General features: G+C 48.5%; 1 protein-coding gene across 1 annotated transcript in view; it reads left to right on the top strand.

Annotated features, from left to right (window-relative positions):
* The window catches only part of ABCA13 (ATP binding cassette subfamily A member 13), a 395,180-nt gene that overhangs the window by 353,874 nt on the left and 15,380 nt on the right, over positions 1 to 25,926 (top strand). The window contains exons 57-59 of the mRNA XM_027045998.2: positions 1,265 to 1,399; positions 3,724 to 3,827; positions 12,279 to 12,371. Of these exons, the coding sequence (XP_026901799.1) occupies positions 1,265 to 1,399; positions 3,724 to 3,827; positions 12,279 to 12,371 (332 nt within the window). The remainder of the gene's footprint in view (positions 1 to 1,264; positions 1,400 to 3,723; positions 3,828 to 12,278; positions 12,372 to 25,926) is intronic.

Raw genomic sequence — 25,926 nt, 5'->3', positions numbered from 1 at the left:
TTTGTACCCTTATTTAGTTTATCCTATGTTTCATCAGTTGTTGAGGACACAGAGTTTTCCCCACATCTCCTAGATTTGAATGAAGACATGAGCTTGGCCAGTTTGGTTATATGGTGGTACATAAGCAAGCGAAACTGACGTGGTGCGTTCATGGCTCTGTGGTCGCCAGAGTTAGGTAGAACACATTTGTCAAATTAAAAAAAAAAAAATTAAGTTTACTTATTTTGAGAGAGACAGGGAGACAGTGCGATTGTGGGGGGGGTGGAGGGAGAGGGAGAATCCCAAGCAGCCTCCTCGCTCAGTGCACAGCCTGATGTGTGGCTTGAACCCATGACCGTGAGATCACGACCTGAGCCAAAATCAAGAATCCGACGCTTCACCCCCCGGAGCCACCCCGGCGCCACCACATTTGTCAAACTTTTAAACTGCGTGGTGCTAGAAGCGCAGTGGTTGCTCAGTCCCAGCCCCCAGAGGAAGCAGCCACCCCGTGGATGGAACCGAAAACACAAAATGTAGCGCGCCCAAATTCGGGCGGGCGTCGGAGCAGAAGGGCTGTACGCACACGGCTCCGGCCCCTCCCCCGGGAGGGCAACGGGCGCGAGGGGGCGCGGCAGGTGCGGGTGGGGAGGGGAGGGGAAGGGAGGAGGCCGTGAGCCTGCTGCGTGCTCCTGTGGGAACCCTCTCCTGTGGGGGGTGGGGCGGGGGGTGGCGCATGGTCGCCGTCTTCTGGCCTCATGCAGCTTCCAGCAGTGTCCGCTGAGAATCATGCCCTCCCCTTGCTAACCTCCCGCAGGGCCGTCTCCGGCAGCTCCAAGGATGGAAGGGGGCATTTCTTGCCCCTGTGACTAGTGAAAACTCCCTTCTCAGTTCTCTGCTCCCTCGAAGTCCCGTCCTGCCCACCCCCCTGTCTGGTTTATTCCCTCACTTCCTCCTCAGTCTTGGTTTCGGCTCACCTCTGTGTGGCTGTGCATCGGGGCCCTGGCCCCACTGTACTTCTGACCCTCTCTGCCCCCCTCTCCCCCGCCCCAGCCCCGTGTGCTCTGGCCAAGGCTGCGATGCCCCCCAGGCACCCCAGCAGAGCCCCCACCCCCACCCGCTCCTTCTCTGCCAGCCTGGGGAGGTGAAGGGAGGTGTGCGTGGGAGGTGGGCAGGGGCAGCCGGAGGACGGGAGGGCACTCAGGGCTGAGAGCCTGGTCCAGGGGGTAGGGGGGCGGGGTGCCCTGGGCCAACAGGGATGCATTCACCAACAGCGCCTCGTTTGCAGGTCGCCAGGGACCTGGTGAGGCGTTTACACCTGGAAGCCCATGTGGACAAGCTGGTGGCCACCTACAGTGGGGGGACCAAGCGGAAGCTGTCTACGGCCTTGGCTTTGCTGGGCAGACCCGACCTGCTTTTACTGGTGAGCAGGGGAGATCCCAGTGGTCTGCGGGGATCTTCAGATAAGATGCTTTTAACTTCTCAGAGCCCCTCTGGGAAAGAAATTCAAATCGGCAGTGTTGGTTGTCTGCTCTAATATGCTCTTTTGCCCTAAGGCAACGTTTCCCAAACAGATTCTAAAAAAGCATTGGGATTTTACAGAAAAAAAAAATAATGTCTTTTGATAGAGTCCCTGTTACTGACCTAATTGAAGGTTCAATAAATATTTACCATTAAAAGCAGTATTTTATTAAAAAAATTTGTTTTAACATTTATATTTGAGAGAGAGTGCGAGCAAGGGAGTGACAGAGAGGGAGACACAGAATTGGAATCAGCTCCAGGTTCCGAACTGTCAGCACAGACCCCGATGCGGGGCTCAAACCCACGAACTGTGAGATCATGGCCTGAGCCGAAGTCGGATGCTCAACCGACTGAGCCACCCAGGCGCCCCTAAAAGCAGTATTTTAGAATGGTATCAGGATTCACCTATAATCTGAAAGCCAATATATGTTTGCCATCTAGTGTGTTGTTTTTGAGTGTTTTTCTACCTGCAGATATGTGATTGTCCCAGCTGCAGTGACATGAATCCATGGTGAATCTTGATGGCGGGCGTCGGGGACAGGATGGATGTGGCGGGGACAGCAGGTTGTTCAGCAAGACAGTGGAGCCTGTACGCAGTAGCTTTGAGACAAGGCTGTCTGAAATCTGGGAACTGGAGTTATTCCAGCGTGGCTAGATGAAAGCATGAATTCGTGGTGGGGTGATCAAGAAATAAAGGCAATTGTCTTGCATTTCAAAGTTAGCTAGAAGTAATATCCTTCAAACAGGAAGTACATAAAAGCCACTGTTTTGGGTGCCGTAGACAGGGTGTGAATCGCTGATGTGTATCTCATGGTTTCCCACTTGTACAGAGTCTGAGAGCCTTCAAACGTGTGGGTAACAAATTCTTTTCTTCTTTCTGTTCTTGTTCATTAAATGGAAATGGGATTCAAGAGGCCCGCATTGGAAAAGTGGCCCTCATTAGGTAATGAGGTGTCTTCTGGACTTTTGGAGGACTTTTTCTTTCTCTTTCTTTCTTTCTTTCTTTCTTTCTTTCTTTCTTTCTTCTTTGCTCTAAGTTTGCTTCTTTGCAAGGTTCAAATCAAGGACTGTTGCAGAATGCCACATTCTAACACCCGGTAGTGAATACAAACCCTTGCCTGGGTCTGCGGGGTGTAAACTAGGTTTTCCATGTAAGAAGCGTTTACAAGGCATGGTGTCTGTTACCTTCTGCAGAATGTCCCCATGCTCTGCCTTGCCAGGCATGTGTCCTCAGTTCGGATGGGGACTCCTTTCCCCGGCTCACCACAGCCCCCGCCTGCTTCTCACAGCCTTGCTCTCAGCTCCTTGGTTGCCCTAGACTCTGGGCTAGGGGTCAAGCTGGGGACCGGAGTCAGCTGCGGGGGTCAAGAGTCTGCTTCTGCAACTCTCTGCATGCACGCAGCCTGGCACATTGAGTGCATGCCTCCTCATCTGCACGTGGTCCTGACACGGTCCTATCTGTTGGACTCCGTGAAAGCCATCCATGAAGTTGTGCACATGACATGCATGGCCACCGCACATGTGGTGACTGGGATGTCGGGGAGTACTCAGAGCATCTGGTTAAAGACACTCACTGACAGGCCTTCACACTCCCCCTCCCCCACCCCCCCACCCCCTGGGAGAGAAGACAAGTGTCTGGCACGGGGTCAGGAAGACGCCCAACTACACATCCTCTTTCTCACCGAGCGAGGCATGATCATAGCTTCTGTTTGCTTGAGTTTGTATCTACCCTCGTAGATCACCTGGCGTGCAGAAAACACAGGTGCTGTTTCCCTGTTCGGTGCCATGTTTTTGTCCGCTTCCCGTCCGTTTCTCTCTTTGGGGAAGTTGATGACCCTAAGCTCTTAAGAAAAATGTGTTCAGTACTCCCTGACCGCAACAAGCCCAGAAATGCATCACGCGGTCCACAGCCATCTCTCTCAAACGCGGTTGAGTAAGTGCTCCGGTGCTTATTGAAGGAGAAAGCCCCAGCTTCCAGGAACCCCACTTTACCCACTGGTGCAGAGTGAGTAAAGCTTGTCTCTGCTTTTGCGTGTCTTCCCGAGGTGGATGGCCATGAAGCCCAGTGCAGGCGGACGATGCATCGAGGGGGGCCGTCCTCACCGCCGGGTGGGGGAGGGGGGCTCGACTGTGTCCAGATGCGCTGCGGCTGCCCTCCCGGCGGGGCCGGGCCTGTCCATCCCGACGTGCACCCCCAGCGCCATCACCGTGTGCTCTCTCCCTCAGGACGAGCCCAGCTCTGGGATGGATCCCTGCTCGAAGCGGTTCCTGTGGGATGCGATCAGGCAGGAGGTTCGCCAAGGCTGTGCGGTGGTGCTGACCTCACACAGGTGAGCCATGGCCCTTGTGGCCAATCCGGGACCGCGGCTGGGGGGCCGGCAAGGGCGGCGGAGCAGCGGGGGCCAGGCCCGTGCTACCCACACGACCCTGCCTCTGGACAGCCCCATGGCGATGGGGATGGAGTCTTGAGCCCCACGTGTAGGCTGGGACTCTGAAACGGAGACGGATCCGGTAACATAACCGAGGCCGACAGCTGGCAGGTGGCGTGGCCAGACCGCGAGCCCGGCGGTCTGTCGCAGGCACACTCTTGCCCTGGTCCGGAGGAGGCCGGGATTCGGTGCCTGCCCGCCCAAGACCTTTAACCCCAGCAGCAGACTCTGCTGAAATGAAAGCATCACAAGTTTCTGAATTTGGCCCCCTGTTTTCTTCCTCACAGAATTAATATTCTGATTAGATTTCAGAGTCCTTGGCCTATGTTTTTACTTTATGCCACACCGTGCTAGGCCACACAACACCTCGAGTCTCAGGTTATATCAAATCCTTTTGTGGACAGCGCAGTGTGATTTATCTGGGGTGTAATGGGGATTAGGCTTTACGACTTCGACTGTGCGTGAGTAACACACACCCTGAGTTCAACGTCAGGAGCTGAGAAGGAGCCAAGATTCTGCCTTACTCACAAGCTGACAAAGTTGGCAGGCCAAGTTCCTGGATGTTTCCAGAGGACACAAGCCTCCTGGGTCAGAGGTGAAAATTTGTATTACTCACTGTCAGCAAGGTCCCGCTGGTTCTGCCCCCCCCCCCCCCACCTGATACCCAGACAACGCCTGCGTGGTGACCCTCCTCTTGAGGGCAGCTGATGAACAAGCCAGCTCTGGGTTTGAGGGAGATGATACCTTGTCCTTCAAGGCTGCTCAGTGAAAACACAACTTTGAGAAGTGGCCCGTGTGAAGGGCAGCCAGGGCCTTGCAGTCTGGGAATTCCTAGCCAGACAGGTGAATGATGGGGACCCTGGGCTCTGGGGGGGGGGGTGCCCGCACCAAGTCTCTGCCGCAGCAGGCCATCCGCCCCTTGTTGCCAGAGGTGAGATGTGAAGCCAAGGCAGTGTGAGATCCGTGTGGAGGCTCAGGAGACTTTGCCGAAGGCCCCGGCATCATCGGTTTATGTGAAAATCCTCTTGCGAGCTGTACGTCCACATGCACGATCCCGCCACACGTCCATCTCAGACCCTGTTCCTGTAATAGGTGCCAGTGGCGACCATGAGGGTCTGAGCAAAGTCAACCTGTGTTTCCATACAGGATGACGCCGTTCACACATGTTGCTTCATGTGAGAGCAGATGCTTCCTCACCTTCTTTGCACTGTTTTTTTTTTTTTTTCTTTAAATCTTCTCTTATTCCCTGAGGCTTTGTCTGTTGTCCATCATCCCTGAATTTTCACTGCTGGACTAAATGCTGCCAGTTTTTTTGAGGGGGGAGGGTTGGAGAGAGAGAGAGCATGCACAAGTTGAGATGGGGCAGAGAGAGGGGGACAGAGGGTCTGAGGCAGGCTCTGCACTGACAGCAGGGAGCCCAAAGCGGGGCTCGAACCCATGAACCATGGGATCATGACCTGAGCTGAAGTCAGCTGTTCAACTGAATGGGCCACCCAGGGGCCCTGAAACACTGCCAGTTCTTAAAACAGGTTTTTTTTTTTTTCTGAGATGTAATTTACATACCCTATAATTTACCCACTTTAAGTGTACCATTCAATGATTTTTTTGTTTTTTGGGGGGTTTTATTTAGGAAAATGAGAGTTCTGTGCACCTGTCACCGTAATCCAGTTTAGAGCATTTCCAACGTGTTCTCAACGTTTGTTTTCAGATCATCCCCGTGCAAAGTCCCAGACTCTTTAGCTCAAATGTGTCTTCTGGATATTTCATGCCAACGAGATCATAAGTCTGTTGTATCTGGCTTCTTTCGCTTGCTGTGTGGCCAGACCTCATTTGTCTGGTCTTCCCCTGTCAATAGTCCCTTGGATTGTTTCCAGTATAAGGTGCTGTGAGCAGTCTTATAAATGTCTTTGTACGGACATATGCTTTCATCTGTCTTGGACAGTGTCTTAGGGGTCAGATGGCTGGGTCGTGTGGTAAGTTTGTGATTAACGCTTTAAGAAATCGCAGAACACCGTTGTGTTTCAATGTGGCTTCATCGTCTTATATTCCCAGGAACAATGATGAAGCTCCTGGTTTGTGCAGATTCTTGTCAACACTCTGTCTTTTTGATTGTAGCCACCCTAGTGAAGTGTGATTTTCGTTCACATTGTCCAGATGATCGTGTCACCTCTGTCTTCTCACCTACGTTGTCTCTTAGAAGAAGCTGGGCAGCATCCCTTCTGATGCTTCCTGGTACATCCTGGGTCGTTCCTGGGTTGTGCCTCTCAGGACTTTTCTCTCCGACTCTCACGGTTAAACCCCAGTGTGTCCAGATGCACATCCCTCCGGGTATCCTTCCTTAGGTTCATGGCGCTTCTTGGATGTGTAGGTTAATGCATTTCACCTACTGTGTTGATATTTTGGTAGTTGTTTATTCAAATATTTTTTTCTGGCTCTTTCTATCTTTCCTTTCCTTTTCCACACACTGGTACTTTCTGTGCATGTACAATGGTGTCCTGCAGATCTGTGTTTCTGTCCCATTTCTTTTAAATATTTTTTTCCCTCTTTTCAGATTCGATAATCTTCAGGTTCACTGATGCTTTCTTCTGCTACCCAGATTTGCCGCGGGCCCCATAGTGAAATTTTCCTTTCATTTATACTCTTCAACAACAAAAAAATTCATTTGATATTTAAAAAAAAAAAATTCAGTCTACTTCAGAAACTCTATTGTCGTCTAAAAAAGCATTCTTTAAACATTGTTTCCTTTAGTGCTTCGAACATACATAGAGTTGCTTCATTGAAGATTTTTTTCTGCTAAATCTAGCATTTAGGGGCACCTAGGAATAGTTTCTGCTGACTGCTTTTCTCCCTGAGTATGGATAACAATTTCTTGTTAATTTTACAGGTTATAGTTTTGTTGTTGTTGTTGTTGAAAACTCGGTATTTCACAATATTTAATAAATCGTAGCCTCTCTGGTTTCTGATTCTTCTCCTTCCCCAAAAGTTGTCGTTATTGCCACGTTTTTTATTTATTTATTATTATTATTTTTTTTCTTGGTTTTCTTCTTCTTGGTTTGTCTGTCTCTTTCGTGTGTCTGTCTGTCTGCGTGTCTCTGCCTGGGATGAATCTGCGGAATCTCTTTCCCCTGCAGTGAGTAGCTCCCAGTGACGCTCTTCAGTTTGTGTGTTAAATTCTGTCCTCATTTTGTGAAGCCCGGATTCCTCGAAGCCACCTGCTATTATTACATAGACAGAGGCGGCCCTCAGCCACCTGACGCCAGCCCCGATCTGTCCTCTGCCGATGGGTCCGTGTGTGCCCAGGGGAGGATGTTCCCCTTTCAGACCTCCTCACGTGGCCCAGTCTCGCCTTCTCCAGGGTGCCGCTGGGCTCTGGATGTGCGTGTGGCTAGCCTCTGGGTTCATGTGGAGCATGTGGCTGGCGTGGCCCCTCTGTGGCCTCTACCGCGTGTACGTGCAGCCTCAGTAGGCTAGGCGCGTGCCCCAGTGACACATGAGCTAATGCAAGCACTGTCAGGCCAGATACTGGAGCTCTTGGCCCTTCTTGTCTGCTGGGCTCTACACAAGTCACTGATGTTGACGGCGTCGCCGGGTATGGGTCCCAATTGAGTGCAGAGAAGCTCCCGGTCCTCGTGGGCTGCCTTGTCCTGCCAGTAGCCGCACATGTGTAAAGCTGGCCGTGCAGCTGTTCGTCAGTGGTAAACGTTTCTCAGACCGTTGCATCCTTCCAGACAGTTTCCAACATTCTGAAATGGTTGTTTTTGTCCCTTGTGTCCGGCTTTCGAGTTGATTTGGGGGGAAAAGATGTGCCAGGTTTTTCACTTGGCCGTAGCCAGAAGTCCTGCCCTTGACTTTTGTCTTGGTTCTGTTTCTTTTCAGAAAATAAAATGTCACACTGAAATGAAACAAATGTGGCAAACCCTCTACCTTATAATATACGTACGTTTTTGCTTAAAACGATCCTCTGGCTGTGCCAATTCTGGAAACTCTCTGCATTCCTGCATTTATCAGGCCGGTATTTGTTAAGGCCTCATTTTCATATGTGGGTTCTAAGAGTGGATAAAGTGGGGGTCACGTTAAAAATCCCTTTTGATTTCCATATAGCATATGATTATTACGGACAGTTCTCAGGAAGACCGTACATCACTGTAATTTCTGTCCTCCGTCCTCCTGTTAATGCGGTTTCACATTAACGATGTGTCTTCATTTCTATAAATCTGCCCACATTCATGCAATACAAAGATCTAAATGACTCACGATTAATGGAGAGCACAGCAGCCAGTGACTGATTCTGTGCTTCTGAGACAGCTGCCTGCAGCTGAAAAGTCTCTAAATTGCACAGTTTCCCCTTAATTTTGAGGTCCTGTCTCTGTTCCTCTTCTCACTCCTTACCTAGAGGACCGTGGGCTTGTACCGTATGCTCCATGCTAAGCCCTTGACTCCTCGCGCCCCTGACCAGAGAGAGCTCTGTTCCAGCCAGCCTGACCACCTGAAAGAAGCACGGTGTTCATTCTCAGAGTAAATAGTCACAGATTATTTCACTGCTGTAGAGCACCTGGCGTTGGATGTTCTTCCTTCTGCTGAAAGTCCTCAAAATCTCTCAGTCTCTGCCCTCTGGGCAGAGATGTCATGGTAACCCACCTGCTGTTTAGACCTTATTTGTTTGACAGCTAATAACAACTCAGTTGAAATTACCACGTCGTTACTCCAAGGTCGTAATTAAGATCGGTTGTTATTTGGATCTCTGTTCATCTGAGATGCATAAGGATGCGATAGAGAAAACTTCATGTTCTCCCACTTTAATTAGAACACCTACGATGCACTCATGAAAATTTTAAATTGGAACTTATTAAAGAAACAGAGAAAGATATGTTTGCACAAAAAGATTTATAAAGCTTATTTTGGGGCGCCTGGGTGGCTCAGTCACTTAAGCATCCAACTTGGGCTTGGGTCATGATCTCACGGTTCGTGAGTTCAAACCCCGCATCAGGCTCTGTGCTGACAGCTCGGAGCCTGGAGCCCGCTTCGGATTCTGTGTCTCCCTCTCTCTGCCCCTCTCCTGATCGGATTCTGTGTCTCCCTCTCTCTGCCCCTCTCCTGATCACACTCTGTCTCTCCATCTCTCTCAAAAACAAATAAACATTAAAAAAAGATTTATAAAGCATGTTTGGAATATGAATAGCACGTATTCCTTAGACCCCATGTTAAACTACTGTAACTCAGACCCCAAATTACAGTGGCTCAGACCAGACGTGTTTTTCACTCCTCCACTAACAATTCATGATGGTGGGCTATGATGGAGCCCAAGGTCATCCAAGGATTCCGAGTCTTTCCAGCATTTCACTTACTCACTTGTGAGTTTGCCTCATCTGGATGGTTGAAATTGACTTTCTAGTCCAGCTCATGGAAAGTAGAAAGAACCCAAACCCAGGGCAAGTGGCTTGCCTTATTTTGACGTGACCCAGAAATTGTACTTCCCATTGACCCGAGTTGTCACACGTCTGCCTCTAGCTGCATGGGAGGCTGACCAATATAACCTTGATCTGAATGTCCCGTGACCTAATGAGCAGACGGGCTTTACGCCCACTCGCGAACAGTGAACATAATACCTGATTCCTGTAGGGGATTTGGATGGCACATAGTGGCAGAAGCAAAGGAATTGCACCATGAATTTTCAAGTATCGTCAATGTCAACCTTTTCGTGTGTTTTGCCTTCCCTTTTTCCCCCCCACATTCGTGTTCAAGTTTCCTAACACGTGCTGCCACGCTGTATCATTACTTTTATTCTGTGCAACTAATGGAGTTTAGAAAACTTCATTTGAATGGCTGTTCAACACATGGACGCACCCCCATTTATCTGAGTATCATATTATCCTATTACAGAAGCGGTTTCTGGATTTTTACTCTTATAAATAACTTGTTATATGCATTCCTATCTTCTGTGCTTCCTAACGTAAGTTCCTAGAAGAGATTAGTGCCAAATTGAGTTTTCAGAAAACCATGCCAATTTCTCACTCCCACCGGCAGTATATGAGGTTGGGATTGTTGAGACGATGTTTTTAACTTTGCAGGTATTTTTTTGATCTGAGAATTCATTGTTTGTATTTGCACCGCAGATAGGGGAAACAGTGTTTCCCTGTGCAACAAACAAAAGGCACATTTGGCAAATGACTTTCTGGCTGGAAGAGAATTTTAAGCTCACTTATTTGATGGTTAAGTTTCTAATTTGTCAGGATGTGTATTACCTGTGGACACTTCTTTGAATGGTCACTATATTTGACCTTCCTCCAAGATTGCATTTTTTATAGTTTCATTTTTACGCTAACAAAAACAGTTCTGTATACCGAATGTATTGGGGCGCCTGGGTGGCTCAGTCGGTTAAATGGCCAACTTCGTCTCAGGTCATGATCTCATGGTTTGTGGGTTCGAGCCTCACGTCAGGCTCTTGACAGCTCAGAGACTTCAGATTCTGTGTCTCTCTCTGTCCCTCCCCCACATGTGCATGTCCTCTCTTTTTCTCTCTCTCTCTCTCTCTCAAAAATAAATAAATGAGGGGCGCCTGGGTGGCTCAGTCGGTTAAGTGGCCGACTTCGGCTCAGGTCATGATCTCGCGGTCCGTGAGTTCAAGCCCCGCGTCGGGCTCTGTGCTGACAGCTCGGAGCCTGGAGCCTGTTTCAGATTCTGTGTCTCCCTCTCTCTGACCCTCCCCCGTTCATGTTCTGTCTCTCTCTGTCTCAAAAGTAAATAAACGTTAAAAAAATTTAAAAAAATAAATAAATGAACTTTAATATATACTGAATGTATCTACCCTCACGCATTGCGTTTGTTGTAGTTGTGTTTTTACTTCTTTTTGAGTTTATTTATTTTGAGAGAGAGAGACTGCAAGCAGGGAAGGACAGAGAGAGAGGGAGAGAGAGAGAATCCCAAGCAGGCTTAGATCATGACCTGAGCCGAAACCAAGAGTTGGATACTTAACCCACTGAGCCACCCAGTTTCCCCTTAAAAAAATTTTTTTTAAGTTTATTTTGTTGTAGTTTTTTTTTTAACGTTCGTTGGCTGTGTTTTGACAGACTTATTAGAAGTTTGCACTTTTGCATTGCCAACTACCAAGCACTTTCTTTCATAGTCTCTTCCATCGCTGATGCTTAGAAGGAATGTTCCCATCCACTTATGTGTTTAAGATGTGACTGTTTAGTTCTGCACAGCCTTTCTTCTTCTAATGATCTGCCTTGTAACTCCTAAGCCTGTTGCCTTCCTTGAATTATCTGAGCCTTAGAACAAATGTTAAATATCTTCTGGAGCAACTCTTATCGTTCTTCTTGTTCACAGTTTTTCTACCTCTCACTAAATAATTTTGAAGGTATGCTTTATAATTTTGATTGGCATTATACTATAACCTTATTATAATTTATTTTATTTTCTATATAATTATAATAACCCTATTACAAGTTACAAATCTTTATTACATATTTTATACCAAGATAATGTTATATAATATCACAAACCAAATTATAGCTGCAAATTACAATGTAATTTGTTATATTTTATTTTATATATTATAGTAAAATAGAATTCACATATATATTTTATATAAAATTCATTTATTACATTTATATTCATGTACCTATCATGTTTTATATTTATACTGACATATACTAATACTATTTTATGTTGCAATAATTTTTATATCACAGTAATATTCATTTATAATAATTTCCTTTATCTAAAATATATTCACTTTTTTCTTTTTCTTGACACATCCTTTTATTGATTCAAGATTTCATTTAGGTTCATTAGTAGATCTTATTGCTTTTTTTTTGTTTCATAAAACTTGCACATTTTCTGTGAAGGTCACTTGGATTTAGTTTATATTTTCGTACTATTGCAACAGTTTCTCTCCTAATAACCATTGTTCCTGGGATTTTGAAATACTGGTAAGTTTTGGTTAATTGTGTCATTGGTTATCTAAATAAAACATCTATTTTATTTTATTTTATTTTAATTTATTTTATTTTATTTTCTGAATGTTTATTTATTTTTGAGAGGGGAGGAGCAGAGAAAGGGAGACAAAGAATCTGAAACAAGCTCGAGGCTCGAGCTGCCAGCACAGAGCCCGACATGGGGCTCGAACTCACAAACCGTGAGATCATGACCTGAGCCGAAGTCGGACCCTCAAGCGACTGAGTCACGCTGGCGCCCCAAAACACGCATTTTAAAAGTGCTCATTGAGGGTTTCTTGAGGTGGTATGTAGAAAATTCAGCAACAGCAGCAGTGTTTTTGTCTACGTGTTGCTTGGACGGTTTGCTGCCTGGAGGACGCACTTGCTCATGCCCTTCTCGTCCTGTCCCCCCCAGCATGGACGAATGCCAGGCCCTGTGCACGAGACTGGCCATAATGGTCAACGGCAGCTTCCGGTGCCTTGGCTCCCCTCAGCACCTTAAAAGCAGGTATGTTGTACGTGTGTGTGTACGTGTATGTCTCCTCATCTGTTCACTGCATGAGTCGGTCACAACCGGTGATGCTTTCGAGCCAGAGTGGTCCAGCCCCTCCCGCGGAGGAAGGAGACGGGGGCCTGGGGAGATGAGGGGCCTTCGGGCCACCGACCATGGCTGCAGCTCCCACATGGAGCCCAGCCATCCTCCCACCATGTTCACGGGCTTCTTCCGGGAGGACAGGCACTCTCAAAGTGACCGTCAGGATGAAAAGAGGAGAAAATGTGTCCTTGCCAGTGCAGAATACTTCATACAGAGGTTGTCCACCCCCGTAGCCCCCGTCCGGGGTGGGTGGGGGGCCTGTGTTACCTGCCAGCCACTGTGCTGTTGGAAAGGCCTCTGTGGATTCAGGACGGGAGACCAGAGTTGTTTGGTCGATTTTCGTCCTCTCCGTGGACTTTGCGGAATCTTCATGATGTTGCTGACAGTTCCTATGAGCAGTTTTGCATCCTAGTCCCCTGGTTTTTGCATTCAGTGTCCCCCAAGCTGTTTCCACAGTTTCGAATTTCCTCTTAACTCGCCGTCTAATCTGGTGTATCTGATCCAGAATAATTTTTTAATATGTTGATAAACCTCTTTCTGCTTTCATTTTATTCATTTTTTTTTTGAAGCTGGAATTTGCAAGCCGAGATTTGCTAAGTAAACAGTCGTATCTATTAAGGTGAAGTGTTTTTATTTCGTGGAGAAAATATCAGCGAATGCTTGGTTCTCCGGCCTGGGGAGCAAACACGCCTTTTCCGGGGGCTCAGAGTCGGGCACCGCGGGGACAGCCAGCCTCGCTGCCGCGTGAGGCTCAGGGTCAGCCGCTGGTCAGACCGAGCCTGCTGGATGGAAAGTGTTCTCAATATGCAGTCTGCTCATTTTTAATAAGTGTCATCAAAAGAAAAATAATCTTTCACACTCCCTCACCTTTATGAATGCTTACATAAAGTTTTATAGCCCATGCCTGATTGCCGGGTGATTTATGTCTGAGCTTCGCGAACTCCCTCTCTCAAGGTGGCTGCCAGAGCCCAGCCCCAGGACGCGCCAAGGCAGAATTAGCCTCCGTGCTGCACAGGCTCCCTCTCTTCTGGTTCCCGTTCCGATGACATGGCAGGTGGTTGAGGGCGGATTGTTAGCAATGTGGACTGTGGAACGACACACAGCAAGAAGTGGCTCGTGGGCGATTCATCAAAACACCGAACTTTGATACGTTGCAATGTGTAATTTGTCACGTTGGTATTTTCTTGCAGCCCATAAACTGATTACCTGTGTTTCCCTAATATGAGATAAAAAAGTAAAGGGTTAATCTCGCCATGGACCCAGGACTCCCAGCCTGTGTGCCAGCCGCAGGCCCTGTGGCCAGGAAAGCTGCATGGAGGGCATCTGTGGACTGTGTCCACTCTGTGCACAGCCCATGGGCACGCTGATCCTGGTATGTGAGGCAGATATGACACCAGTCCTCGGCTTACAGCCCTGTTGTCCCCGACTCAGCATGTGATTTCGTCCCCGGGGTCTGAGATCTCCACCCTGTGATTAGAGATTCAGGTTGTGCCCAGTTACCTCAGAGCCCAGCGCAGTGTGCGAGATGCCGCTGGGCGCCTGCAGCCTCAGGCGTCTGTCCGAGTGTCCCCGGCTGGGGACGGGTCGCTGCGAGGCTAGGCGAGCATGCAGCACATGGAGGGGAGCTTAGCTCAGGCCACGTGCGTTCTGCGGAGAAGCTGATACTTTGGAGCTGCAGGGGGAGCGGGAGGAGGGCAGGGAGCGGGAGGAGATGGGGTTCAGGGAGGCCCTTCTGTGGTGGTTGTCATGAGGGATCATCGGGAAACCCAGAACACGCCCACGGAGGTGCGTGTTACCCTCAGTGAGTGTGAGTTGCCGCAGAGGTGCCCCCCCTCCCCCCAGCAGGTGCTTAGGGACCCAAGGGGAAGAGTCTGGGCCTACCTGTGATTTGGGACTGAGGACATTTGAAAAGAGTGAGGAGAGAATGAGGGCAGGGCAGGGGTGAGGGAGGCCCTGGGGAGAGGGGTGAGGAGGTAACTTGGGATAAGCCGGGTTTGGGATTGGGGTGGGGGCGGGGGGGGGGCCAGCTGAGTGGGGGTTAGGACCGGGAGCGTAGGGGTTTCCCGGTGGGGATGCAGGGGTGGGTGCACCAGGTCGGCTCGGGCTGGGAGGTGTCCGCCCGATGGGGTATCTGAGGAGCCAAAGGGAGGCCAGGGCCTCGGGAACTCGCCCTGCACCCCAAGGGCAGGGGAGACACCTGCCCCTGTCTCCCACGAGCACTGCCTCCTGGAGCGGCCCCACCCTGAATGCTGTCTTGGACGCCCAGCACTCCCCTCTCTGAGGTCTCTCTTCTTTGGCTGTTCTCCCCCGCAGGGGACTAAGCCCTGGTCTAGATCATCCCGCGCTCTGGGTCACGTGGTGGGTCACGGTGTCAGGAGAGATCGAGGCTGTAGAGCGTGCTAGGCGCCAGTTCGAAGTGCATCGAGCACGTTAAGTAGTTAGCTCCTCGTGACAGTGCCCTGGGGTGGCTACTGTTATCACCCCCTTTTGCAGCTATAGAAAACGTACTCAGAGAAAGATTGAGGGTGTTCCCGGCTGGTGAGCGGAGGAGCTGGGATTTGAACTGGGGCGTTCTGGTTTCCTTTGTTCTGTGGTGTGTGTGTGTGTGTGTGTTCTCACGACACCCCCATTCAGTACCCGGAGCTGGGGTCCCAGTGCAGCCGGTGAGACTCCTGAGCCACAGGCTCCAAGGGCAAGCCTCCCGCCTCCCCACCCCTCAGGTGCACGTCCCTGGAGCCACACGGACGTGTGCCGTGTGCCTGTGTCTACACCGCCAACGCTCTCCTGTTGACCTTCCCCGGGGCACTCTTCACCTCCTCTGTTCTCAGCGCGGCCCTGACACCCCACTCGTAAAGTGCGAGGTCTCTGAGATGAGAGAAGCCGCCTGTCTGTCAGCCCCTTGGCCGGCCCCTCAGCGTGGCCTCACAAACTACTATTCGTTCATCATCCTTCTCTTCCTGTGTTTCTGGCTCTGGGAAGGAAATTTGCCTATCAATCTGTCTTCTGTTTGGCAATCATATGATCTCTTTTCCTTCGGAGACCTTCCTTCAGGGATTTTTTTTTTTTTCTTCTCGGATCTCTTTGATCTTCTATACCAGTTATGAGCTCTGTCTTTCAGTTAGGAACAGAACATCAGACACACTGATGTAAGCATATCCACTGACTTAAGCGTATTCATTTTTTATATGTAGTAAAAGTCCGGAAGTACCTGGTATTGGCACTGGTTCAGTGGCTCACGTCGTTACGGTTTTCTTGGTCCCAGAATGGCTGCTGCAGCTCCATCCATCACACCCTTGTTCTAGGCAACAAAAGGAAGCAGGGAAAGGCGAGAGGGGACACCTGCTCTTATGTTTTGTCAGTCGCCCTGGTTACTGGGAAGCCTGAGAAGTGTAGAATTTAGCTGGGCATTTTGCCACTTAAATCAACTTAGATTTCTGTTAAGGAAGAACGCAAGGAAGTGGATGTTGGGTGGCTGTCTACAGTCTCTCGTGCTGCTGACTGGATTCTTTCCTCAGTTGACGGTAGGTCAACAGCCTGTGTTCTGGGGCTCCCATTGCGGGAGGGACTGTCCTATGATAAGGAGTAGATAAATTTATAAGTTTACGTGTGAGCCATAATTGTGTGTGCACACGCACGGATGAATGTGTGCATGTGCGCATACCAATGAGAGCAGAAGCAGAGTGGAGGCCACCTGATGGCCGGGACCAGTTGACAGCAGCCTCTGTGGGCGCCGAGACGCCATCCCCGGGGAATTGGGGACGCATTCCCAGGTCCTCTCCATGGCAGAACTGGAGCACATCCTGAGAGCCAACAGGCTGTGGGCATGTTCATGACCCACCTGCAGGGAACCCGTAACGCCTGCGTGTTGCACCTGTTTGCTTTCCCCTGCCCTGGGAGCGGCTACAGCAGAGAGTTTAAGTCTGAGTGTCAGAGCGGTCCTTCCCGGGGAGGGAAAACAAATCATGCTTCTGAAGCACAGAGGTGATAGTTTGAAGAACGCCGGACCAATTTCTTGGCGGGGAGGGAGGATGGGGCTGTTCATGCATTGAAAACAAAGCAAAAGCAAAACTCTAGAAATGAAGAAAATCCTTAAGATGATGAGAACTTTTATTTTCTTGAGTTGTCCAACATGAAAGCTTTAGGAATCAGAAATAATAATGGGATAAACTCTGAAGGCTGCTCTTGTCAATATGTTATATATTCATTTTATTCAGGATATAGAGAGTGCTCCGGAGGATTTGTCTCTAGATTTTTTAAAAAAGTTTTATTTATATTGAGAGGGGGGGTGGAGAGAGAGAGAGAGAGCACAAGCAAGGGAGGGGCAGAGAGAATCCCAAGCAGGCTATGGGCTGTCAGGAGAGAGCCTGACTCGGGGTTCAATCTCACAAACCGTGAGATCATGGACCCTAGTTGAAACCAAAGCTGGATGCTTAACTGACTGAGCCACCCAGGCGCCCTCGAAGATATTCCTCAAAGAAATGGAAAACAGTATAGTGATGTTTGAGCTCTCCCGCTACAACTCCTTGGGTAGCTGAAAATTAACACATCACCTTATCTGACACCCTATGGTTCAGCGTGGCAACTTTGATTTAATAGTTCTTGGAAACATCGCCTGAATGTCAAAGCTTAGATTAAGATGACATCACCAAATAATAGACTGGCTCATTTCAAAATGAAGTAGCTAATTTGATAGGTTTATGTCACTTTCACAAATGGGGAAGGAGGCCTGTATGCGAGCCCATATGAGGCTTTCTGCCATGATGTGCAGCTGCTGAATTCTGTTCTGCATTTTGCTTTGTTTCAAAGCATCACGTAATTCATCCGCTTCTACTCACCACTGAATTAGCTGTCTTTGCCAGTAATGGCTCTTTGAAGAGAAAGAAGCTGTCTGGCTTTCGCCTGCTCAGCGTGCGCTCCCAGGCTGCTTCGTGTCATTCGTCACTCTGCTTGCTTTCCCGGCATCGCGTTACGTGAACACGATCCATGTTCCTCTGACGCTGCTGCTGGGGGGACTTTGGATGCTCTGACGCCCTTCCTGGGAAGGGCTTCCGAGCCCCTAGTTGTCCTCGTGCTGGACGTTTCGGTTGGATGCGTCTGGTCTGGGAAATTCAGATCATGAGCCGATGTCGCCCAGGGCGGTCACTTTCCCAATGGGGACACTCTGCTTTCACTTTCTAATATATTCCGTTAAGAACACACAGACAGTGAAAGTGGGAATTGGAAGTGTTTTTGGGGACACTCAAGGTCACATCCTGACTCCTCGTTCACGCACGCTGGCCGCATGCATGTCTTACGGGAGACGGCAGAGGCGTGGTCCCTCGGTCAGTGAGCTTGCTCTAGGTCAGACTGACACACACATAAGTGTAGATGCAGCACGATGTGGAAATTGTCCTAAGACTAGTGAAGAGGCCGCTTGGGGTGCAGCTCGGTGTGACTAATCAAATGCTAGAGGGTGTTTCTGTAGTGACAGGGTTTTGAAATCCGTTGGTGAGCAGTCACGACCCCTGCCAGACGTGCTAAACACTCGCAAATCAAAAGTTGTGTAGGTGCCACGGGAAGGTTTCCAGGCGGGAGTGAGGAGGAGATGGAATGTCCGTTTCGTGGCAGAGGAGGCATCCCTCCCAGGTCGCCCCCCCGCAGCTACTCGACGGTGAGCGCCTTCCTGCCGACAGAGGAGGGATGGAGAGAGATGATGCGGGTCGTGTTTGGAACAGCCTGACTCTGATACAGGGTACAATGGGGTGCAGGTCAAAAAGTGGGCCGTATGTATGGACACCATCTTTGGGGAAGTTTTAATTCCAGGGTAAAAGAATGAGGCAACAGGGGCGCCTGGGTGGGTCTGTCTATTAAGCGTCCGACTCTTGATTTCGGCTCAGGTCATGATCTCTTGGTTTGTGAGATTGAGCCCCGAGTTGGGCTCTGTGCTGACAGCTTGGAGCCTGCTTGAGATTCTCTCTCTCTCCCTCTCTCTCTCTCTCTCTTTCTCTCCGTTCTTCCCTCCTTCTTCCCTCCCTCCTTCTCCTCATTCCCCTGCTCCTCCCCTGCTCACACTCTCTTTCTCAAAAATAAATAAACTTAAAAAAATGAGATGACAAAGGAAAGGAACAAGAGACGGGAACCCAAGTGGGCTCTTTGGGGCTGTTTTTGTTTTCTAAACAAAAAAGGGATGGAAATGAGCTATGGGCGGCTGGTGACGGGACGTGTGGTGTAGGTGGCATGGCTGAGAACAAAGGCAGGACTTTGCCACCAACTCTTCTGGGGCTAGGGAGAGGGGGAGCCGTCACTATCATTAGCCCTGGAGGATGATCAGGGATGGGAGTGGGGATGTCCTTAGAGAAATGGAGACCTCGGGGAGGGCCGGGGGCTGAAAAGGGTGTGCTGGTCGTCTGGGGGCCGGCAGCCGGCTGGGCAGGTGTTCGTCGTGCACGAGGGCCCCCAGGGTTCCGCCTGCAGCTCTCCACCACGGTGGGAAGCAGGAAAGCAGGAAAGCAGAGCCCCCCGGCGCTGATCGTGTTGATAAATGGCCCAGGCTCTCATCCACGGTGCGGGGTCTGTGTGCCCCTTACCCAGGGTGGGTCACTTGCTGTGTGCTCTCTGTGTATCGCCCCCATTTCTTCCTCGTGATGTCCCCACCACCACCGGAGGGAATCTCAGACCCACAAGTGCGGTGTTTGGCCCAGCACACAGTTCCTGCTGGAAGGAGCCAGCTTCAGAGTGTGGTCTTGAGCCCCGCTGGTGCCGTGTCGGCTCACCTCACCTGCCTGGGCGAGCCGGCGTGGGTGTGCTGGGATGACACAGAAGAGGTGCGGAGCCAGGCCGGTGACAGCACCCCGGGACTTCGAGAAAGGTATTTAACACCTCTGAAAGTTGGTTTCCCCCCTTACACGGGGACAGTAATGCATAGTATATAGTCCTTTGGTAAAAGGCAGAGGAAGACCCCAGTCATGTTCCCACTCGACGGCTACTTCCTCCTCTTCCACCGAGACCAACGTGTCGCTCATTCCCTCCGGGTTTAAAAAAAAATTTTTGACGTTTATTCATTTTTGAAAGACAGAGAGACAGAACGCAAGCAGGGGAGGGCCAGAGAGAGAGAGAGAGAGAGAGAGAGAGAGAGACAGAATCCAAAGCAGGCTCCAGGCTCCGAGCTGTCGGCACAGAGCCCGACGTGGGGCTTGAACCCACAGACTGTGAGATCATGGCCTGAGCCAAAGTCGGACGCCCAACCTGAGCCACCCAGGCGCCCCTTTTCCCTCTGTGTTTTAGAGCCGTCCTCACCTCTTCGGGGAGGTCTCCAGGATCTAGTCTGCCCATTCACAGAAGCATAAGATGTTAGCTGGCTACACGGCCATTTCCTTGGAAATAATAATGCATTTCCCAGCTCTGAGGACTGCTGCAGGTGACCAAAGAGATACAGCAGGAGAAGGGTCTGCAGCTTTAAGGGTGTGGATTTGTGTGTGTGTGGTGGGGGGGGGGGGGCAGGAGTGACATCGTTTTTTGTGCCCCTTCCTCTCTTCCCTCTGAATGCAAACGTGATGGTTAGAGACAAAGCAGCCATCTCGGACCACGAGGCGGCCTCAGCGACAGGCCTGTGAACAGAGCAGAGAGACCGAATGAGCCAGACGGCTGCCTTATCCACTCTGAGCTGGCCGCTGTCAGACTTTAAATCTGATGTCCCTGCAGCTTTGGAGTTTCTGTCATGCACGCATGAATCTAAACAGACTAACGCACCCTCTGACCTATTAAACATGATGTTTATTTGTCTACCTGATTGTTTTTAACCTCTTCTCAGTGGACTGGAAGCTCTCTTGAGACTGGACTTTTCTTTTTGTTTGTCTCCGGGTGCCTAGTAGTGGGGCCAGAGCCTAGTACGTGACGCCCGCTCCAGGTAATTGTTGAACAGAGAACGAGTGAACGAGTGAAGCCCCTGGCACCCAGCGGGCCTGCGCTGAAGGATGTGTCTGTCCAGCTCGCTGCCCTGGGGCTCAGGAGAGAAATCAGAGGAGTCTGTAGTGGCTCTCAGGTTCTGCCCAGCGTCATGAACCACTGGACCTGAAGACAGTAATCGGGCCTTTTGATAAAGACTTTCCTTCAGATCCCATCTATCTCCAGGCCGGGTGAAGCCTGCTCTCTCTCAAAACGTCCTGCTTCACCCGTTGGTTGGCTGCCTTTAGACCCAGGGCTCTATCTTTACTCCCTGTCTCCATTAGCAAGATCCACCAGGTGTGTGATTCAGGCCTAATTGCCGCTGCGGCCTTGGCGGTGAGTTCCTGTTCCCCTCGCGTCTGGACGGCTGGATGCCTCGCGCAGCCTCTCTGGCCTGCCAGCCAGTAACATGCCAGCCGGACAGCAGCGATGTGCCATTCAGAGACTCGGTGGTACACAGGGGATGGTGAACTCTGATTGCAAATACCCCCGCGGCGCACGGAGCTCAGCCCAGCCAGAGAATGGACTTCTGGTAGGTCCGAACCGTGTTTCAGAATATTTCTCCGAAGAAGACATCCAGACGGCCGACAGACACTCGAGAAGATGCTCAAAACACTCATCGTCGGGGAAATGCAAGTCCAAGCCATGATGAGACACCACTCCACACCTGTCAGAGTGGCTGACATTAACAGGAGACGACAGGTGCCGGCGAGGAGGCTGAGGAAGGGGAGGCCTCGTGCACGGTTGGTGGGAACGCAGACTGGTGCGGCCGCTCCGGACGACAGGGTGGAGGGTCCTCGAAAAGCTGGCAGTAGACCCTCCCTGCGGCCCAGCCATCTCACTACCGGGTATTCGCCCAAAGGAAATGAAATTGTCAACTTGAAGGTACCTCCGCCCGTGCCGACTGCAGCCCTGTTCACAGCTGCCAACACGTGGAAACCTACGTGGCCACTGGCAGAGGAGCGGATGCTGAGGAAGATGTGGTTCTCTCTCTCTCTCTCTCTCCCCCACACACACATGCGCATGTGCACGCGCACGCGCGCGCACACACACACACACACACACACACACACACACGCGCACACACTGGAATAGTACTCAGCCATGAAAAAGAGTGAAATCTTATCATTTGTGACAACATGGGTGGACCATAAGTAAAATAAGTAAGAGAAAGATAAAAACTGTATGATCTCACTAATACACAGAATCTTGAATGAGAGAAAGAAAACAAAAGAAATAAGAGGAAGAAAGAAAGGGAAAGGAAAGGAGAAAGAAAGGAGAAAAGAAAAAAAAGGAAAGGAAAGGAAAGGAAAGAAAAGAAAGAAAAGAGAAAAGAGAAGAAAAAAGAAAAGAAAAAAAAGAAAAGAAAAGAAAAAAAAGAAAAGAAAAAGAAAAAGAAAAAGAAAAAGAAAAAGAAAAAGAAAAAGAAAGAGAAAAAGAAAAAGAAAAAGAAAAGAAGGGAGGGAGAAGGAAGACAGGTTATGGATACGGAAAATAAACTGGTGGCTGCCAGAGGCTGGGGGCGAGGAAAGGTGAGCTGGGATTTTTTTGGTATTTTTCTTTGGTTTTGTTTTTGTTTAAGTTTTAAAAAAGAACTGTATTTCAGGTTTAAATGATTCCAGATCGGGATTTGAGAGAGGGTTTATTTACTGAGTTCAGTTAGCCTAAAATTTGTGTGTGTGCTATGGGCACCTGTATGTGTGTTTATAGATATGCGTGTTTGTGTAGTGTGTATGTATGTATGCATGTGGGTGTTTGTATTTGTGTGTGGGGTGTGTGTGTGTGTGTGTGTGTATGGCATGAGTGTGTGGTATTACGTGTGTGTGTGTGCCTCTGCCTAGTGGTGTTTATGTTGTATGTGTCTGTGTAGTGTGGTGTGTGTGTGTGTCTGTGTGTGTATTCAAAGAAAATTCTTGAATCCTCAACACTCTTGGTTTCACAGCGTAGAGGTGTTTTACAAATGCAATGAGCCCTGTGCATCAGTAAGACATTTTTACAAATGGAGCAAAACGAACTTCACAAACCACGGTGGCTTCTCGGGTTCTCCGTCATCCTCCCGTGTCTGCAGGCGTCTGTCTGGAGGCGGGCTTCCAGGTGGCCCGGGCTGGGGGGACTCTGCTCCACTGCGTGTCACCCTCCTTCTGGGATCCGCGTCCAAGGGGTGGGGGCGCAAGAACGGAAAGGCCAAAACCATACAAGTGTGATTCATACGTCAGGTCTTGTCACACCTGCCACCGTCCCTTTAGCCAAACCAAGTCACTTGGTAAAGAAAAAGGGAGGAAGGTAGTCGTACCCACTACCCCCGCGTGGAGGACCATGGCGAGTTACGTGGCCAGGTGTGCACGTGGGGAGGGGAGAGGATATCTAACCTACCACCACCTCCGGGAATTTTGTGACTGATGTTTTAGACGGTGGCCCTCCTCTTGGCTCTTGACAGCTTCATTAGGGTTTCCTTCACCTGTGCTACAACCCACCCATTTAAGGTGTGTGCACGGATACGTGCCACTGTCTCCACGGTTCATTTCAGAACATTTTCATCATCTCAGGGAAAAGCCCTGTGCCTTTACCTGTCTCCCTTCTGTGCAACCACCCCTAAGCCCCCGCCAGACTGTGTTCTGTCTCTGTAAATTTGCCCGGTATTGACGCATAAATGGAATTGTATAGCGTGTGGTCTTTCGTGACTGGCAGCGTTCACTTGCCTGACAATTTTATGGTTCTTCCATGTTATCAGGGCTCCTCCGTGCCCTCGTGTGGACAAATGATGTGTGTGCTTTGTCCATTGTTGATGGGCTGTGCCATCAGTTGCATCCATCGGTGATGGGTTGGTGCCGCCTTTGGTCTGTTAGGCATAATGTTGCTGTAAACAGAGTTTTTGTGGGACACATCTTTTTATTTGGGGGGATACGTACCTTGGAGCAAAGCTGCTGGGTCATATATTGACTCTGTGCCTCGCCATTTAAGGAACCATCACGCTATTTTACAAACTGGCTGCACCATTTTACATTCTTGTCAGTGAACGAGGGTTCCAGTTTCCCCAACGGCTTCACCGTTACTTTTTATTTCCCGTCCCAATGAGTGTGAAGTAAGTAGAATCTTGTGGTGATTTTGATCTCTGCTTCCCTGATGACTCCTGATTTCGAACCTATTTCCATGTGCTGATGGGACATTCGTGTATCTTCTGTGAAGAAATGTCTATTCACATCCTTTGCCCATTTCAAAATATGGCTTGTCTTTTTATTATCGACTCGGGGGAGTTCTGTATACTACATACAAATCCCTTATCAGGTGTTGGATGTGCAAATATTATTATATTTTCCGATATACGGTTTGCCGTGTCCTTTCTTGATAACATCCTTTGAGGCACAGATGTTTTTAATTTGAATAAAGCCCAATTTACCTTTTCTTTTGTTTTTCCATGCTTTTGGTGTCCTAAGTATCTGCTGTGAAATCAGAGACCATGAAAATTTACACCTTGTATGATTCTAAGAGTTTTGAACATTTCCATTTAGGTATTTGATCCATTTTTAAAAAGTGCCAGTGTAGTTAACATACAGTGCTATGTTATTTCCAGGTGTTGAGTCAGCGGTTCCATACCTTAGTGTCCATCAAGAGAATTGTGCTCTTAACCCCCGTCATGTATTTCCCCCACCCCTCAACTCACCTCCCCTCTGGTAACGATTACTTTGTTAACTATAGCTAAGAGTCTGGTTTTTGGGTTGTCTCTCGATTCTTTTGGCATTTTGTTCATTTATTCTGTTTTGTTTTTTTAATTCCACACACGAGTGAAATCATATGATATTTTCTTTGCCTGGTCTATGTTGCATAGCATAATGCTCCTTAGATCTATCCGTGTTGTTGCAGATGGCAACATTTCATTCTTTTTTATGGCTGAGTAATACTCCATTTTGTACGTATACATACATACCCCATCTTTATCCGTTCGTCAGTCGTTGGACACTTGCACTGCCTCCATAATTTGGCTACTGGAGATAATGCTGCTATAAACATGCATGTCCTTTTATTTTATTCACAATTTTGAGTTAAATTTTTTATAACTGTGTGGGAGGTAGAGTTCCATATTCTTTCTTTTGGGTGCACTATCCAGTTCTGCCAGCACCGTTTGTGGAAAGATTGCTCTTTCCATTGAATGGTTTGGGCAACATTGTCAAAAAATCAGTTGACCACAGACCTACAGGTTTATTTCTGGACTCTCAATTCTATTTCATTGATGTATATGTTGATCCTGATACCACACTCTGTTGATTACTGTTGCTTCGTAGTAAGTTTTGAAATCGGGAAGTGTTAGCCCTCCAATTTTGTTCCTCCTTTTCAAGAGTGTTTGGCTGGTCTAGGTCCATTGCATGGTCCAGGTCCCTATGAATGTTGGAATCAGCTTGTAATTTCTACAAAGAAGTCAGCAGGGATTCTAAGAAGGATTGTGCTGAATCTGTAGATCAATTTGAGGAGTATTGCCACGTTAACAAGGTCAAGTCTTCCTGTCCGTGAACCTGATATGTTTATTTACTTAAATCTTCTTTAATTATCTTTTAACAATGTTTTCTAGTCACAAATCCTAGGTTTTACACTTATTTTGTTAAATATAACCCTAAGTAACTATTTTGATGTTACTGTAAATGTAGTTGTTTTCTTAATTTCATGTTTTGGATTGTTCATTGCAAGTGTGTAGAAATATGATTTATTTTTTGTGCGTTGAACTTGTGTCTTGGAATCATGCTGAACTTACTGATTATTTCTAATAGTATTCAGTGAATTCCTTAGATACTTCTATATACACATCATGCCATTTATAAATACAGTTTTACTCTTCATTTCCAATATGGATGCTTTTTATTTCCTTTTCTTGGTCTAGTACAATGTTGAATAGATGTGAGACTGTACACATTCACCTAGGAGGAATGCCCCAGGTTTTCATCGTTAAGTATCATGATTGTTGTGGGTTTTCCTTAGCACCCTTTATCAGTTGAGAAACTTTTCTTCAATTCCTATTGGTATTTGTTGAATGTTTGTATCATAAAAAAATGTTGGATTTTGTCAAATGCTTTCTCTGTAACAATTCAGATAATCATGTTATGTGTCACATTAGCTGATTTTCACATGTGAAGCCAATCTTGCAGCCCCGGGATAGATCTCACTTGCTCGTGGTTCTTCTTTCTCTACGTTGCCATATTTAATTCGTTAGTGTTTTGTGGAGCATTTTTGTGTCCATGTTCATCGTAGACAGTTGTCTATAGCTTTTGTTGTTGTTGTTGTTGCTCACAAGTGTTCCTTCCTTTCTAGTTTTTAAAGGATTTTTAAATGTTCGGTATTAGTTTTTCTTTCAATATTTGTTAGAATTCACTAGTGAAGCCATCTGGGTCTGGCATTTTCTTTACCAGTAATTTTTAAATGATGCATCTGAATTTGATCTCTTTACTTACTATAGGTCAATTTATATAGTTTTTGTATTCCTGAGTCAGTTTTGGTAGGTTTTGTCTTTCTAGGAATGTGTCCATTTCACCTGATGTATATAATATATTGGAATACA

This window comes from Acinonyx jubatus, chromosome A2, assembly GCF_027475565.1.
Source record: "Acinonyx jubatus isolate Ajub_Pintada_27869175 chromosome A2, VMU_Ajub_asm_v1.0, whole genome shotgun sequence".
NCBI lineage: Eukaryota > Metazoa > Chordata > Mammalia > Carnivora > Felidae > Acinonyx > Acinonyx jubatus.
This window is presented reverse-complemented; position numbering and strand designations above follow the sequence as displayed.